This window comes from Chelonia mydas, chromosome 3 (assembly GCF_015237465.2).
Source record: "Chelonia mydas isolate rCheMyd1 chromosome 3, rCheMyd1.pri.v2, whole genome shotgun sequence".
Lineage (NCBI taxonomy): Eukaryota > Metazoa > Chordata > Testudines > Cheloniidae > Chelonia > Chelonia mydas.
This window is the reverse complement of record NC_057851.1, coordinates 52,507,913-52,526,898: the sequence shown is the minus strand read 5'-3', so window position 1 is coordinate 52,526,898 and position 18,986 is coordinate 52,507,913. Positions and strand designations below refer to the sequence as shown.

The following is an 18,986-nucleotide window of genomic DNA, read 5'->3' as shown; positions in this document are numbered from 1 at the left end:
ACAATAATTATTAAATGCATACAGTGTTCATGCCCAAATTAACTCAAACAATTCTGTCCTGTCAAAAGTATATGAATATAATTTGAAGTGTAATATTTCTACTTTGTTAGGTAGTCATATTTTGCATGGCTCTTCTTGTGGATGTGCAAGAGAGAGAATCTCCCAGCACCTCAAAGCAGCAGTAGGAAACAACTGTGATCCTTGCACATGGTGCTGTACAGAGACTCCTCCCTCTATGCATTGTTTATACATATTACTCATATTTATGGCATCTTGATACTAATATTTTTACTCATGATTATTTTAACTACTTCTCTTTATAAGAAAACTAACTATTTATTAACAGTAGCATTTCTTAGGTTTTTGGTGAGAATATGTAATCAGGCTAATAGATAATCAACCTAGAATCAAGGTCTGATTTAACATACACGTTCTATTTGTCCATAAGTCATGTGTATGAAACAGGTGACAAGAATATCTAGCTTCCTGAGTCAAGTTACAGTACATCTGTTTTTCCTCTATTGCCATCCCTTTTCTATGCCCCATAAATAGCAGCTGTGGAAGCTGAGATGCATAGAGATTTTCAGACTGCAGATACCAGTAGCATGTAATTTAAACAGAAGAGCTGGTTGATAAGAACATAAGAACAGCCATATTGGGTCAGACCAAAGGTCCATCTAGCCCAGTAACCTGTCTTCCGACAGTGGCCAATGCCAGGTGCCCCAGAGGGAATGAACAGAACAGGTAATCATCAAATGATCCTTCCCATGTCGCTCATTCCCAGCTTCTGGCAAACAGGCTAAGGAAACCATCCCTTCCCATCCTGGCTAATAGCCATTGATGGACCTATCCTCCATGAAATTATCTAGTTCTTTTTGAACTCTGTTATAGTCTTGGTTTTCACAACATCCTCTGGCAAGGAGTTCCACAGGTTGACTGTGCGTTGTGTGAAAAAATACTTCCTTTTGTTTGTTTTAAACCTGCTGCCTATTAATTTCATTTGGTGACCCCTAATTCTTGTGTTATGTGAAGGAGTAAATAACACTTCCTTATTTACTTTCTCAAACCACTCATGATTTTATAGTCCTTTACCATATCCCCACTTAGTCATTTCTTTTCCAAACTGAGAAGTCCCAGTCTTATTAATCTCTCTTCATATGGCATCTGCTCCATACACGTAATCATTGTGTTGCCCTTTTCTGAATCTCTTCCAATCCCAATTTTTTTTTTTAGATGGGGCGACCACATCTGCATGCAATATTCAAGATGTGGGCTGTCAAGGTTCCTCCCCCACTCTGAACTCTAGGGTACAGATGTGGGGACCTGCATGAAAACCTCCTAAGCTTACTTTTACCAGCTTAGGTTAAAACTTCCCCAAGGTACAAATTAATTTTATCCTTTGCCCTTGGAATTTCCACTGCCACCACCAAACTTTAACTGCGTTTACTGGGAAATGTAGTTTGGACACGTCTTTCCCCCCAAAATCCTCCCAACCCTTGCACCCCACTTCCTGGGGAAGGTTTGGTAAAAATCCTCACCAATTTGCATAGGTGACCACAGACCCAAACCCTTGGATCTTAGAACAATGAAAAAGCATTCATTTCTCTTACAAGAAGACTTTTAATAGAAGTAAAGGAATCCCCTCTGTAAAATCAGGATGGTAGATACCTTACAGGGTAATTAGATTCAAAACATAGAGAATCCCTCTAGGCAAAACCTTAAGTTACAAAAAAGACACCGAGACAGGAATAGTCATTCTATTCAGCACAGTTCTTTTCTCAGCCATTTAAAGAAATCATAATCTAACACATACCTAGCTAGATTACTTACTAAAAGTTCTAAGACTCCATTCCTGTTCTATCCCCGGCAAAAGCAGCATACAGACAGCCCCAGACCCTTTGTTTCTCTCCCTCCTCCCAGCTTTTGAAAGTATCTTGTCTCCTCATTGGTCATTTTGGTCAGGTGCCAGCGAGGTTACCTTTAACTTCTTAACCCTTTACAGGTGAGAGGATTTTTCCTCTGGCCAGGAGGGATTTTAAAGGGGTTTACCCTTCCCTTTATATTTATGACATGGGCATACCATGGATTTATATAAAGGCAGTATGATATTTCTTTCTTAATGATTCCCAACATTCTGTTTGCTTTTCTGACTGCCAATGCACATTGAGTGGATGTTTTCAGAGAACTATCCACAATGACTTGAAGATCTCTTTCTTGAGCAGTAACCGCTAATTTAGACCCCATCATTTTATACGTATAGTTGGTATTATGTTTTCCATTTTGCATTTCTGGTTTTGCTGTTTAAATTATGAAATATGAAATGGGCACCAAGAATCTGATAGGCCTACCAATATATCTGCCATTTCTTTAAGAGACCTACCAATATTTCTGCCATTCCCTGGGTCACAACACACAGAATATACATATCAAAAGGCATTTTGCAGATATAAGGCGAGACAGTGACTATCAGGGGACTAAATTCTGAATGGGTGGTGAACAATCTAATGGCCCAGTCCCATGAGGCGCTGGATGTACTTATGGAGCTGGGCTTCCTCATTTTCTATCACTGCTTAGATAGGACAGTGAAGGGCTCCATAGAAAACTCTACTATAGAGAGACCCAAATTCTGAGGTCCTTAATTTCCATCCACTCCAACTGCAGTCAGTTTCAGACAGCTATGGTTTCTTAATTTAAATTAATTCCTTTCAAATATTTTCTTACTGTAAATAAGTCTGCAATTCTTCAGTCCAATCTGACTGCTTTGAGCCACTCTGGGGGTTTAAAGCTGCTGTGAATCCTATTACATGGCAAGGGTAGGATTTCCTTCTCCCAAACCCCCAGACAAGCTGAATCCCTGGGTAGCATGGAGGCTCCAGAGTACCTCTACTTTTGCATCCCACCACAGGGGACATGTCCTGGGGAAATGGGGGGCAATCCTAGGCCCTTTTGATTTCTGGTTACAGCAATGGTTCCACAGGATCATGTGCAGCCAGACATAAATTAAAACAATCGTCAGACTGTTGTAACTTACACAGGGGACAGGCCTCATTCCCAGCCAGTCACAGGATCAGAGGATTGTAAAGAGGTTAATAGCCTCACATCTTCAAGTCTGGCAGAGGATAGTTCAACTAAACCTAGGTTAATTCTGGCTAATGTTCTAAAATGCTGTTTTATATTATTTACAACCTTAATTCTGTCTTATTATATTTTTCTTTTAGGGATGATAACCCGATTACCATCATTTTAGTTGTAATGTTCATTCAGAATATATTTTCTAACCATCTCCATGCTAACAAAAACCCCTAGCTGCTGGTGCTTCTTTTGCCATTCATGAATGTACTGTCAGTTTCACTCATTGATCCAGAATCCTGGTCCATATTAAATTGTCTCCTGCAATCTTATTCTTCTTTTTGATGCTGCGTACAAAACACCCCAATTGTTAGCAAAAGCTTGAAATATGCAGAGAATAACTTTTATATAATGAATAATTTGGCACCTGAGTTGCATATTGTCAAGGTTCCTCCCCCACTCTGAACTCTAGGGTACAGATGTGGGGACCTGCATAAAAAAAACCTCCTAAGCTTATCTTTACCAGCTTAGGTCAAAACTTCCCCAAGGTACAAAATATTCCACCCTTTGTCCTTGGATTGGCCGCTACCACCACCAAACAAATACTGGTTACTGGGGAAGAGCTGTTTGGACACGTCTTTCCCCCCAAAATACTTCCCAAAACCTTGCACCCCACTTCCTGGACAAGGTTTGGTAAAAAGCCTCACCAATTTGCCTAGGTGACTACAGACCCAGACCCTTGGATCTTAAGAACAATGAACAATCCTCCCAACACTTGCACCCCCCCTTTCCAGGGAAATGTTGGATAAAAAGCCTCACCAATTTGCATAGGTGACCACAGACCCAAACCCTTGGATCTGAGAACAATGAAAAAGCATTCAGTTTTCTTACAAGAAGACTTTTAATAGAAATAGAAGTAAATAGAAATAAAAAAAAATCCCCCCTGTAAAATCAGGATGGTAAATACTTTACAGGGTAATTAGATTCAAAACATAGAGAACCCCTCTAGGCAAAACCTTAAGTTACAAAAAAGATACACAGACAGAAATAGTTATTCTATTCAGCACAATTCTTTTCTCAGCCATTTAAAGAAATCATAATCTAACACGTACCTAGCTAGATTACTTACTAAAAGTTCTAAGGCTTCATTCCTGGTCTATCCCCGGCAAAGACAAAATATAGACAGACACACATACCCTTTGTTTCTCTCCCTCCTCCCAGCTTTTGAAATTATCTTGTCTCCTCATTGGTCATTTTGGTCAGGTGCCAGCGAGGTTACCTTTAGCTTCTTAACCCTTTACAGGTGAGAGGAGATTTCCTCTGGCCAGGAGGGATTTTACAGGGGTTTACCCTTCCCTTTATATTTATGACACGCCCCCCAAATCTCAGCTAGGGTGAAACACTGGCTGGGATTTCTTCCTGGAGCTCTAGGAAAAACAGAGTTAATAAGACACATGCATCTCTAAATATACTACCAAGTACATAAAGACTAACAATATTTTCTACATCTCAAGGACGATTTTAACCAGTTGATTCTGGGAAACTTTCACGGGAGAGTGCATCAGCCACTTTGTTAGAAGCTCCTGAGATGTGTTGGATGTCAAAATCAAAATCTTGGAGAGCTAAACTCCACCGAAGAAGTTTTTTGCTATTTTCTTTGACCGTGTGAAGCCACTTCAGTGCAGCATGGTCGGTTTGCAGGTGGAAACGCCGTCCCCAAACATATGGGCGTAGCTTTTCCAGAGCGTAGACAATGGCGTAACATTCTTTTTCAGTGACTGACCAGTGGCTTTCCCTCTCAGACAGTTTTTTGCTGAGAAACACTACAGGGTGGAATTCTTGATCAGGTCCTTTCTGCATTAAAACTGCTCCCACACCACGCTCGGACGCATCTGTGGTTACTAGGAACGGTTTGTCAAAGTCTGGGGCCCTTAGTACAGGGTCAGACATGAGTGTCGCTTTAAGCTTGTTAAAGGCCTTCTGACACTTTTCGGTCCACTGAACCGCATTTGGCTGTTTCTTTTTGGTTAGGTCTGTCAGTGGGGCGGCGATTTGGCTGTAGTGCGGTACAAATCGTCTGTAATAACCGGCCAAGCCTAAGAAGGATTGAACCTGTTTCTTTGACTTTGGGACAGGCCACTTTTGGATAGCATCCACTTTGGCCTGTAGGGGGCTGATAGTTCCTTGACCCACCTGGTGTCCAAGGTAAGTCACTCTGTTTAGGCCTATTTGACACTTCTTAGCCTTAACAGTTAGTCCTGCCTCCCTTATGCGCTCAAGGACTTTTTGTAGATGTTCCAGGTGGTCTGCCCAGGAATCCGAAAATATGGCCACATCGTCAAGGTAGGCGACTGCATATTCTCCTAATCCTGCTAGGAGACCATCTACAAGTCTTTGGAAGGTGGCGGGTGCATTTCGCAGCCCGAAAGGGAGTACATTAAATTCATACAGCCCGAGATGTGTGGTGAAGGCTGACCTTTCCTTGGCAGATTCATCTAGCGGTACCTGCCAGTACCCCTTGGTTAAGTCCAAGGTAGAGATGAACTGGGCCCGTCCCAGTTTCTCTAATAGTTCATCTGTGCGTGGCATTGGATAGTTGTCTGGGCGAGTTACAGCATTTAGCTTACGGTAGTCCACGCAAAAACGTATTTCCCCATCTGGTTTGGGAACTAGAACCACTGGAGATGCCCATGCACTTTCAGAGGGGCGGATTACACCCATCTGTAACATATCCCGGATCTCCCGTTCTATAGCAGTTTTAGCTTGAGGAGACACCCGGTAAGGTTGGACTCTAATTGGGCGAGCATTACCTGTGTCAATGGAGTGGTATGCCCGTTCAGTCAGTCCTGGGGTGGCTGAGAACGTTGGCGCGTAGCTAGTGCACAGCTCCTGGATCTGCTGTCGCTGCATACGCCCAAGGGTCATGGAGAGGTTCACCTCTTCCACACCACCAGCACATTTCCCTTCGTAGTAGACACCTTCAGGCCACTCAGCGTCGTCTCCTCCCTGGGCTGTAAACTGACAAACCTTTAATTCTCTGGAATAAAAGGGCTTTAGAGAATTAATATGGTACACCTTAGGCTTTCGGTTGGAGGTGGGGAATGCTATGAGATAATTAACAGCTCCCAGGCGCTCCTGGACCGTGAATGGCCCTTCCCACGATGCTTCCATTTTATGGGCCTGGAGCGCCTTTAAGACCATGACCTGGTCCCCTACTTTGAAGGAACGCTCTCTGGCATGTTTATCATACCAGGCTTTTTGCTCTTTTTGAGCATCCTGTAAGTTTTCTTTAGCAAGGGCTAAAGAGGTTCGGAGGGTGTTTTGTAGGTTGGTTACGAAGTCCAGAATGTTAGTTCCTGGAGAAGGTGTAAATCCCTCCCATTGCTGCTTCACCAACTGCAATGGCCCCTTAACCTCACGGCCATATACAAGTTCAAATGGGGAAAACCCTAAACTGGGGTGTGGTACAGCTCTGTAGGCAAAGAGCAACTGCTGCAACACTAGGTCCCAATCATTGGAGTGCTCATTTACGAATTTACGTATCATGGCCCCCAAAGTTCCATTAAACTTCTCCACCATGCCATTTGTTTGATGGTGGTAAGGAGTGGCAACCAAGTGATTTACCCCATGAGCTTCCCAAAGGTTTTTCATAGTTCCTGCCAGGAAATTAGTCCCTGCATCTGTGAGGATGTCGGAGGGCCAACCTACCCTGGCAAAAATGTCTGCTAGTGCCTGGCACACACTTTTAGCCCTGGTGTTGCTTAGAGCTACTGCTTCCGGCCATCGGGTGGCAAAATCCATGAAAGTCAGTATGTACTGCTTTCCTCTGGGTGTCTTTTTCGGAAAAGGACCCAGAATATCCACAGCTACTCGCTGAAATGGAACTTCAATGATGGGGAGTGGCTGGAGAGGGGCTTTGACCTGGTCTTGGGGCTTTCCCACTCTTTGGCACACCTCACAAGACTGGACATAGGTAGAAACATCCTTGCCCATTCCCTCCCAGTGGAATGACCCCCCCAAACGGTCTTTGGTCCTGTTCACCCCAGCATGGCCACTAGGGTGATCATGGGCTAAGCTCAAGAGCTTGGCCCGGTATTTAGTTGGAACTACCAACTGTCTCTGAGGATGCCAGTCTTCCTGGTGTCCACCAGAAAGAGTTTCCTTGTATAAAAGTCCTCTTTCTACAACAAACCTGGATCGATTAGAAGAGCTGAGAGGCGGTGGGTGGCTCCGTGCCGCCGTCCAAGCTCTCTGGAGGCTTTCATCTGCTTCCTGTTCGGTCTGGAACTGTTCCCTTGATGCTGGAGACATCAGTTCCTTATTGGATTGTGGACCTAGGCTTGGTCCCTCTGGAAGCGATGTAGGGGATGGGGCCGTTTCTGTTGACTGTGAACCGCTCTCCGCTGGTGAACTATGTTGGGATTCAGGCTCCGGCTGAGCCTCTTGTGTCGGGTTATCGGCTGCTGTCGGTTCAGGGTCGGTGGGGCCCTCTGGTGTTGGGGTTGGAAGTACTGGATTCAGTGCTGGCAATGGGTCTGGTGTTGGTTGTTCGGCTGGTTCCGGTTCTGGGACTGGTTCCGTCTGGGTCTCTGGGACTGGATCCACTACTGCTGTTGCAGACATTGGTCTGGGGTCCGGATCCATCACCTCTGACCGGGTCCTGATAGAAGTTTCCGGAACAGAGCTAGGCCTCACGGCTTGGTTAGCCTGGCTGCGGGTGACCGTTCCCACCCTCTTGGCCTGCTTCACATGATTGGCCAAGTCTTCCCCCAACAGCATGGGGATGGGATAATCATCATAGACTGCAAAAGTCCACGTTCCGGACCAGCCCTTGTACTGGACAGGCAACTTGGCTGTAGGCAAATCGAAAGAGTTGGACTTGAAGGGTTGAATCGTCACTTGGATCTCTGGGTTGATTAAATTGGGGTCCACTAAGGAAGCATGGATAGCTGACACTTGTGCTCCGGTGTCCCTCCACGCGGTGACCTTCTTCCCGCCCACACTCACAGTTTCCCTCCGCTCCAAGGGTATCTGGGAGGTATCTGGGCCTGTGGACCTCTGGTGCGATTCCGGTGCAATGAACTGTAATCTGTTGGGGTTCTTGGGGCAGTTGGCCTTTACATGCCCCAGCTCGTTACATTTAAAACATCGTCCAGCTGACTGGTCACTGGGGCGAGGAGGGTTGCTGGAGAACGGGGTGGAGGGACGATAAGGGGTCTGGAGGGTTCTTTGGGAGGTAGGTGGGGCTTTGGGCAGCCCCCGGTAATAGGGTGTGGTCTGGGGTTGTCCCTTCTGGTCTCCGCTCCAACTGCGACCAGTTTTCTTCTTCTCTGCCACCTCCACCCATCTGGCTCCAATCTCTCCTGCCTCGATTACAGTTTTGGGCTTCCCATCTAGGATGTATCTTTCTATTTCCTCAGGAACACCCTCTAAGAATTGTTCCATTTGCATTAGGAAGGGCAAATTTACTGGAGATTCAACACTTGCTCCGGATATCCAGGCCTCCCAATGCTTCACAATGTGGTAGGCATGTCGGGTAAATGACACATCTGGTTTCCACCTTAGGGCTCTGAACCTCCGACGAGACTGCTCGGGTGTTATCCCCATTCTGACTCTCGCCTTGGATTTAAACAGTTCATACTTGTTCATGTGTTCTTTAGGCATTTCAGCTGCCACCTCAGCTAAGGGTCCACTGAGCTGCGGCCTCAGCTCTACCATGTATTGGTCAGTAGAGATGTTGTACCCAAGGCAGGCCCTTTCGAAGTTTTCTAGGAAGGCCTCAGTATCATCGCCTGCTTTGTAGGTGGGGAACTTTCTGGGATGGGAAGTGGTACTTGGAGAAGGATAGCTAGGGTTTGTTGGGATATTCTCCTGAGCCTTTATCTTCTCTATCTCCTCCACATACTTCCTCTCTTTTTCCTTCTCCTCCAGTTCTTTGTCCCTTGCTTCCATAGCTCTCCTGTGAGCAGCCGCTTGGTGTTGTTCTGCCTCTTTCGCTGCCTCTTTCGCTGCCTCCCTTTCTTGTTCCTTCTCCTCCTTCTTCAGCCGCATGAGTTCTATCTGTCTTTCATGTTCCCTTTGTCTTTCCTCAGCCTGAAATCTGGCTAATTCCAGCCGTAGTCGAGCCGCAGATTTTGTCATTCTAACCTCTCTGTTTTTAACTAACTTTACACCCGAGGTTTAGAAATAAACAAAAAAAAAAACTTGGCTGTAAAATTTTGCTGTGCTGGAATAGAATACCTATTCTCTGATAGTGATTGTCAGCCTACAAAAAAAAAAAAAGACAATTCCCTTGTCTCTGCTCTGGGCCCAAATCAAAGCAAAAACTTCCAGCTACTTTGAAACCTGTTTACCCAGCCCAAAGAAAAAACAAGTTTCCTTTTTAAACTTGTGCTCCTTGTAAAAAATCAAAATCCAAAAAAAAAACCCTTGCCACTTTTGTCTCCAGGCAAATGGGTAGAACACCCCCCCTTCTATTTACTTTTAGGGAAAAAAAAAAAAACTCTGGGTTGGAAGACTGTGAATTTCCCTGCAGGAGTTAAGTACCCTGCCTCCAGGCAAAGAAAACCTGCAATTCACAAAGATAATCCCCTTTTGTCTCTGCTTGGCCACAAAGCAGAGAAAAAAACAAGCTGCTTTCAGTTTCAGCTGCTTCTGGACTTCCTTTCCAAAGGAAAGAAAAAAAAAATCTCCTTTTTTAAAATCTGTATTTCTAGTTCAAAAAAAAAAATCTCAACTGGATCTCAAAATGATTTCAGGTTAATCCCACCACTCTGCCACCATGTCAAGGTTCCTCCCCCACTCTGAACTCTAGGGTACAGATGTGGGGACCTGCATAAAAAAAACCTCCTAAGCTTATCTTTACCAGCTTAGGTCAAAACTTCCCCAAGGTACAAAATATTCCACCCTTTGTCCTTGGATTGGCCGCTACCACCACCAAACAAATACTGGTTACTGGGGAAGAGCTGTTTGGACACGTCTTTCCCCCCAAAATACTTCCCAAAACCTTGCACCCCACTTCCTGGACAAGGTTTGGTAAAAAGCCTCACCAATTTGCCTAGGTGACTACAGACCCAGACCCTTGGATCTTAAGAACAATGAACAATCCTCCCAACACTTGCACCCCCCCTTTCCAGGGAAATGTTGGATAAAAAGCCTCACCAATTTGCATAGGTGACCACAGACCCAAACCCTTGGATCTGAGAACAATGAAAAAGCATTCAGTTTTCTTACAAGAAGACTTTTAATAGAAATAGAAGTAAATAGAAATAAAAAAAAATCCCCCCTGTAAAATCAGGATGGTAAATACTTTACAGGGTAATTAGATTCAAAACATAGAGAACCCCTCTAGGCAAAACCTTAAGTTACAAAAAAGATACACAGACAGAAATAGTTATTCTATTCAGCACAATTCTTTTCTCAGCCATTTAAAGAAATCATAATCTAACACGTACCTAGCTAGATTACTTACTAAAAGTTCTAAGGCTTCATTCCTGGTCTATCCCCGGCAAAGACAAAATATAGACAGACACACATACCCTTTGTTTCTCTCCCTCCTCCCAGCTTTTGAAATTATCTTGTCTCCTCATTGGTCATTTTGGTCAGGTGCCAGCGAGGTTACCTTTAGCTTCTTAACCCTTTACAGGTGAGAGGAGATTTCCTCTGGCCAGGAGGGATTTTACAGGGGTTTACCCTTCCCTTTATATTTATGACACATATTTAAAAAGAAAAGGAGTACTTGTGGCACCTTAGAGACTAACAAATTTATCTGAGCATAAGCTTTCGTGAGCTACAGCTCACTTCATCCGATGAGCTGTAGCTCACGAAAGCTTATGCTCAAATAAATTTGTTAGTTTCTAAGGTGCCACAAGTACTCCTTTTCTTTTTGCGGATACAGACTAACACGGCTGTTACTCTGAAACCTATATTTAAAAAGGTCTGTGATACTAGCTCATTCTCTACTACATTGGAAGCAGTGACATTTTAGTTTGCACAAATAAATATACTGAAGTCTTCTAATTGTATCCCATTTCTCTGGTGTGATGCTGTATGATTGCAACATGACCATTTATATCTTTAATATTGCAAAGACAATTGCAACAAATCTTGTACAAGTATATTATGTATGGTGCAAATAGAAAAGTTATGATCTGCTGAGTATGATTATACTCTTTATGTGCATATATCATTTTTGTATCTGAAGTTATGAATATTGACTATATTTCAAATGTGTTTGCTCCTGGGGTAACGCACATTGGGTAATTTACATCCAGGTTGGCCAGCAGATTGTGAATGAACTATTCAAGGAGATAACCCATTGAAGAATATTTAACTTTCACAATGAACCATAGAAGAAACTTGTCCCCGCCTGGTGAGCCATCTTGTGGACGCCTTAGCCAGAATACGGGTAATGTCTACGCCTATTAGTCATTGAAGCATGCGAGATCACGTGACTTGCTCATGTGTCCCTGGACTACATCTTGTGCCTGTAATTTCCCACAATTTAAGACTGCGAGCATTCCCTGCACATGGAAGAAGGTATAGAAAACCCTGGAAGCATTGCCATTTTACCTCTTTCTTGCTCTGATCTCTGGACTATGGGTTTACAATAAAAGGAGCATTCCAATCAATGGACCTTCTAATCTTTTGGAAGTTACCAGAGACTTTACAAGCCAACAGTCTGTAACATCACTGCTACAAACCTGATCCCAGAACTTTGCAATGAGTCTATGTATTTGTTTTCCTTGACCACTAAAACTCTCTCCTCTTTCTTTTCTCTTATAAATAAAGCTTTAGACATTAGATGCTAAAGGATTGGCAACGGTGTAATTATTGGGCGAGATCTGAGTTATACTTTGACTTGGCTATCTGATGAAATTGGTTTTAAATAACCACTCATCATTAAGTCTAATGTCTGGGTGGTGAAACAAGGGCTAGGATGCCTAAAGTGACTGTAATTTGGTCTTCTTGTTAACCAGTGTAGTGAGACAGAAGTTTACTTTTGCTTCTGGCTTGGTATATCTGATAATAGAATAACCACCCATTCTGGAGTGAGTCTGCCCTATTTCTTAGCAGTTTGTCCTGAATCAGGTATCCTCAGCTGTGACCCACTGAGGCAAGGTGATATCTGGTCATTCCCATAATCATCTAAAGTCTATAGATTATATCTATTGCAATATGTATTTATATTGATATTAATCCTTGGCACAACCCCAAGTCTGCAGATAATAAAGGGAATACCCAGAAGAATGGAATAAATAAAATTGAACATTCTTATATGCCCACAGCACTCCCTTCTAAGATTTAATTTGGCTGGCAGTCTGGAAAATGCCAGTAATCTAAGGGTAAATTGTAGTAAAATCTTTCTGACATTTTTGAATTATATAATTACCCAGAATTCATAATCTACTGTTCTGACATCAAACAGAATGCTAAATTATGACTTCTTGTGTTTTTTTTAAAACCTCATGTATGTATATAAAAGAGAGATAAAGAATTCTGTTCTTTATCTACTTCTTCTCAGGGAGATGAGTCAAGATTTGAGGATTTAATGAAAGGTCCACATTTATTTTCCTTAAGAAAAACAGAAGAATTTTTTAAATTATAAAAATATCTTCTTAATTTTCATTGTGGTTTCTTTAATATTTTGTCCAGAAGCCATAGATTAGAAAGCATAATAATGTGTGGTAGGAAAACCAAGACATGAGATGTAATATCTGGAGGTGGTGAAATTTTGTCTGTCCCCACTGAAATCAATGGCAAAACTTCCTTTGACTTCACTGGGTCAGGATTTCACCGTATATCATTAGAAATCAATGAGGGAATTATTACTTAACATCCATATACTCGGAATGCCTTCACTCTACGTTTATATGCTTTCCAGAATGTTTACATATGAGTTTTAAGTTTTATATTTATAAATTTACTAAATTTCCTATTTCTTTTGATCCTTCAGTATCTTTTTAGGGTGGGATTTTTAGGCTGGGATTTTTAAAGGACGCTATAGGAGTTAGGCATCCAACTCCCACCAAAATTCAATTATTATATCTCCTAATTGAAATATACTGAATTTACAACCTGAACTATAGTTTAGCAATATTTTTTGGCCATTTACTCCCCTGGTCCTTGCCCTCAGAATTTCTCTACGTTTCTAAAGAGAAAACAAATAAACAAACAAAAATTAGGCTAGGTCTACTAAGGATTTAAGGACCAGTTCCACCTCATTGATATCAGCACAAATTTTGCCAGTGATATTAATGGGAACAGAATCAAGTTCTTACTAATTTTGCTGAGCTGAGTGTGACCCCATCTGCTAAGTCCATAAATAGAAACCACTTATATCAAGCAGTTTCTCAAGGCTGTTTCTACCAAAAGTTTTTGTAGTCTCTGTGAGCCTTGGAAAGGCTACTTTGGAGCTATTGAACTGACAACAGTATGAATGATTTGTAGCAAAATAACTCCTTGTTTAAGCAGTCAACCTTTAAAAAAATACTCAAAACCACTACTGCCTTTCATGAAAGAAAGACAGATTAAAAATGGAATTTCCAGTCCAAACTGTTTTTCAGACGTGCCAATTTTTTTCCTACAAATTAAAAAGAAAATTCTCATTTTAATTCACCTCAAATTGGGATGCATATCTTTCCACTGGATGAAGGCCACACGCAAGAAATCTTAAAGACACTATTTTATTTTGAGGAAAGAGGTTTGTGTATATGGGAGAGAGAGAAAAAAAGACAGAAAATTGGGAGTAGAATGGAAAGCTGGTTAAAACCTTAACTCTGGAGAAATTACTGTATTTCTAAAGGAGATCATACATTTTCAATTATATTTGCATATACACACATAATCATTAATCACATCATGATTATTTTATGAATTATTAGAGAACCCTCCATTTAGTAAGTGATATACTGCCTGTACACTGTTTTTTCTTAATATCTTCCTTTAAGTAAATCTGCATTCTGAGAAAAGTGTATGTAAAATTCCCAGATGAAAAAAAAAAACTTATACCTTATTTGGGAATCCTGCCAAACTTTTATTTTTAAGGACTTTATATACTGAGACAGGCAGCACATTATGCTGAAATAAACTCTATGGCCTCTGGCACAGGAAGAGTTAATCTAATATGCAAAATACAAAATTCACATCAAATGCACTATACATCACTCCTGTGCTCTTTTAATGTGCTTTAATCCTGGATAGATTTTCAAATGAAAGAATAAAGAACTAGAATAAACAATGCTGCAGAACTGCTTGATGTAAAAAAATAAAAATAAATTAAAAATAGAAATAAAAAAACACCACCACTGAGAATGGAAAGTTACTAGAATAATCATTGTAAAAAAGACTTTTGTACTTTTGACACACTATGTTGTTCTAAGACGTTTGTTCACTTTTGTCCTTTTGCCCTATTAGACTTCACCCTATTCATAATTAATGTTTACTGTGTTTCTATTACACCTCCTGAGCAGATTTAACTTGTTCTTGGGGCAAATAGATGATGCTGAACATTGACTAAATAACAGTAGCTGAATCATTACCCTGTTCTACAGAATTTCTCTTACCTGGACACCATCAGATGCAGGGATATAACTTGCCCTTTTAAATGTGTCTGTCACGTTTCTGAGAATTTCCACAGAAATCAGAAGATCCCCTGCATAAAAGTTTTTCCTCTGAGTTAAATCCAACAGTGTTTTGGTCACCTGGGACATTCCATCACCAGCCAGCATCCTCTGTCCTTTGGCCAGATGCTCTTTAATCTGTGACAATCAGAAGTGTGAAATAAATATCAGAACCTACTTTACTGCATTTAAAAATGTCTAAACCACAATAAACATAATATAATCCAAACATCCTTAGGAACTTTGAGAATCCCACTGCTCTAACAACCAATGTATTTTTTTATTAAGGATGAGACCAAATAACTTTAGAACAGGATAAAATGAAAAGCATGTGATTTCTCACCGACCATTAGATCATTTAGTTTGACCTCCTTTATATCACAGGCCATTACATTTCATGCCATTATCCCTGTATTGAGCCCAAAGACTTCTCAACGCCTCTGTTCCAAAAGAAATACATTGGGCTAGACTGTTTAACCTATGGGCCACAGTATGATCATGTATTTCCAGTCTTTTCCAGAGCAGCAGCTGTAGAGTCATTGTCCCTGATTCAGATACAGTGGTTCAGGAACCATGTGGGAACAAGGGCCAAAGCACCCCAAACAGTACTCTTTAAAAGCTTGCAGTACATGCTATCAGCCTTGCCAGCCCAGCTGGGCTGACCAGTACGGAAATGGAGGCAAGGACATGGACCCGTCATTGACCATCCTGTCCCCTTTAAGGGCACTAACATTATTAGAGGTGCAATCCTGGAACAAACCTTGTGCTCATGAAGTTCAAACTGTGAATAGCTCCTGTGCAGCAATCAAGGAGAGATGGCTTATTTTGCTCGCTCACCCTCCGCAGATCTGTGCAGGGCCAGTGAAAAATGTAGCCCATAGTGTGCATAGAGATGGAAGAATATATCGACCCTTGGTTGGAAGCTGAACTTGTGAATTTCAAGTATTTCTAAAGTCAACTCAATATTTAGGTAAGATGTGCAGCATATCACAAAGAGGGATGTCATAAGGCCAGCATGTGCTGAAAAAGAATGCCAAGGTTTTAAGAAACCTGCTTTTTGTACCATATGAAAGTAAAAGTTCCTCTGAATCCAAGATAAGTTGAAAAAAGATAAAGTAACCTGGACAGACCTTCACACTATCCAAGATAGCTACAGAGGCAACTTAAAAGCTAGCTGCAAAACTGACTGATACCACCTCTGAAAATATACTTTCAACTGCTTTTTATCTTGGCCTGATTACTGATATCCAAAGGAAAGAAGACTGATGTAATGCAACGTGATGGTGGCATGGAACGAAGGGGATAAATGTACCCTACATCACGTTCCACTGCTGCCCTTTGTTTTGTTATGTTTTAATTTCAAAGAAAGAAATAAAAACTGTAGCAAAAAATGCAGCACATGAAAAAAATCAATAACGTTTTAAGGAAAGTGCTATATAAAGTGCTATATAAAAGTACATTCTAACACACAAAATTTAAATATTATTCACACTATAGTATAGTATCATTTGGGCTACCCCCTTAAATGCTGTTGAGATACACTAGATACACTTGGCACAGCTGGGTGTTGGGTGCTCAAACGTGACCGGCTCTAAGCCACTTTGTGGCTTTCCAATTCTGGGACGAAATCCCAGCAGAACTTAACAATCAGCCTCAGGCTGCTCCATGTTATGCCCAGCTGCTCCCAGGGACCTTTCCAGTATCAAGAGATTTCCAGAGTGCAGCAGCACCCTGACAATGCCCCAGGAATACTCTGGGTGTAGAGGCAGCCAGGGATTGCTCCTATTTTGGGGGGCAGGGGAGTCCTCAGTGGTTTTCATCTCCCAAGTTATCAGCTGCTGCAGGCATAACAGGGTGAGGATCTGATTCTATATGTTAACTACAAGAAAGCATTATTATTCAGTTTCAACAAACAAGTAGTAGTAATATTAATGTAGGCAAATGAATTCTTTAGACAAATGTTTCAGAAGAATGCCTCCTTCAGTGTACGGAAAACTGAAAAGCGTAATTAGGCGAGAAACTTGTTTACAGAATTCATTTTCTTCAGTTTCCATCAGACTTAAGAGAGGGTTTTTAAAGTGAACTTGTAAGAAAACAAACAGTATGAAATGGGCATGAGAGAGGATAGAAGCGCTTGTGATTTAGGCACTGGACTGGGGGGTTGAGGAGACCTGGCTTCAATTCCTGTCGATACCACAGACTTTCTAGGTGACCTGGAGCAAGTCATTTAATCTCTCTATCCTTCAGTTGCTTGTCTCTAATCTTGGGATAATTAAACTTCTCTCCCCCATTGGGGTGACATGAAATACATCCATTAAGATTACAAATGCATTGGTGATGGGGACCATATAAGCATCCAGACAGATACTTGCACATGTTGGGAGAGACCGGATCCTGCACTGGCCAAAACCACCAGGGAAGGAAAATGATTCATGTGTTCAAGACAAACAATATGTAATAAAGACACTGTTCTATCCCTTAGTTTGTTTACTACTGTCTTGGCTGTCTTAGCTGCACATCTATAAGTTCACAATAACTGCTTTTCAACAAAACAAACACTGTGAATCCAAATACAGATTCAAGAATCCTTGTCCCTGGCCACGTCTTCCTTTCCCCTTTTATATTCCATGACACACACACTTGAGAAGCCACAGAACTCATAGTCAGAATATATAAGTTCTGTTCTTGACTGTGCTCCTGACTCTGTGGCCAGGGGCAAGCTACAACTTCTCTGTACCCCTGCATCCCCACCGGTAAAACAAAGACAATACCTACAGTATCTACATAACTGAGAGATGGGGGCTCCAATATTAATTAGCTAGAGTTAAACTGGACTGCATGTTTATTTTGCATACATCTCTACCTGGGCTACCTAGACATGGTTACTTCCTTTTGGAAACAGACAAGGACTGAGTGGGAAGGGTAGTAAATAGGGGGAGCCTTGTCTTCAGCCCTCCTATGTATGTGTGAGGGTGGTATGGTTAGTAGCAATATATGCTGACATAAAATATTACTACCCCAGGATCAAGGGAAAGAAGAGAGGAAATTGTGGCTACAGCTCCTTCATGGAATGATCCTACTGTAGGGCCTAACAAGAAGCACTATGGGCTGTGTCCTTGTGACAAATTGAGCCCTTGTGACAAAATCTAGCTGTGGTTACCAGCTGCCTAACCATATTGTTTTTTGTAGGCTTGGCAACAGAGGAGAGTTTTAAGGAGGGATTTGAAAGAAGATGGTGAGATGGCTTTGAGTTCCCTGAAAACATCAACAAAGCCACCTGGCTGTCCTTTTAGAAGCTCTCCTTTGTCTTGATGCCTATTCAGCTACCCACTCAACAGTGGATAGCTCTGACCACTGCTTATCATGCGGACCACCATTCTCTTATTGTCTTGCGTTCCACTCATTCATGTATCCACTTGTTATCTTTCATCTTAGATTACAGACTCTCGGGGGTGGAGACCATCTTTGTTCAGCACCTAGAACAGTTGGATCTTGATCCGTGACTGGGGTCCTTAGGCGCTACCATAGTACAAATAATAAACCACACTAATCCCCTGAATGTCTCTAAAGCTCTTGAACATATAAGGCACTGTAGGGGTGTGTTTACACTACAGAACTTTACAAACCTGTAGCTGTACCAGTGGGAGCCCTAGCACAGACATAGCTCCCACAGCAAGACACATTTTTACTACATGCTGATGTGGTGGTAAAAACGGTCCCAGCAGCAGGAGATTTGCTGACACTAATGTTCTCACAGGCAATGGGATTTTATAAGACTAAAGAGTGGTAAGTATTAGATTTTGGGGCCACATTCAGGAGTGGCATAAATAGTGGAAGAAGTTACAATATCATGAGGCAGTGAAAGTGAGTGCAAAGGAGTGAGAGGTAGTGGAAAGGTGCAGCGGTAGACAGAAGAGCAACCAGCAGGAGGAAATAGGAAGGTGTAAGATACAGCAGCCCCCCCCGCACCAATGTATCTTAGCAAAATATAATGTAGGCCACCATTTACATCACCCCTGATTTGAGTCTGGGCTGCATAGCAAATGTGGTGTTTGTCTGCATGCAATGCAGAAAATGGTGCAAGATGCTGACTACCATTTCCATAACTGCACTTTGTCCTTGTTTCCTACTGTAGTATGGTTCACAACCCCCCTTGGCAATCTCTTTCTATGCCATGCAGGTTCACTGCTGTTGTGTGAAACAACTGAGCATATTTTCACAGTACTGCATGAATCTGCAGACAAATACCTTGAACGGATTACTAATATTAGGCATGTAGCTGCTACACACCACTTT

General features: G+C 42.0%; 1 protein-coding gene across 9 annotated transcripts in view; it reads right to left on the bottom strand.

The window, feature by feature from the left end:
• The window catches only part of ADGRB3 (adhesion G protein-coupled receptor B3), a 616,055-nt gene that overhangs the window by 296,126 nt on the left and 300,943 nt on the right, over positions 1–18,986 (bottom strand). For all 9 annotated transcript variants that reach the window (XM_043542447.1, XM_043542448.1, XM_043542449.1 and 6 more), the window contains one exon: positions 14,634–14,828. In XM_043542447.1, the coding sequence (XP_043398382.1) occupies positions 14,634–14,828 (195 nt within the window). The remainder of the gene's footprint in view (positions 1–14,633; positions 14,829–18,986) is intronic.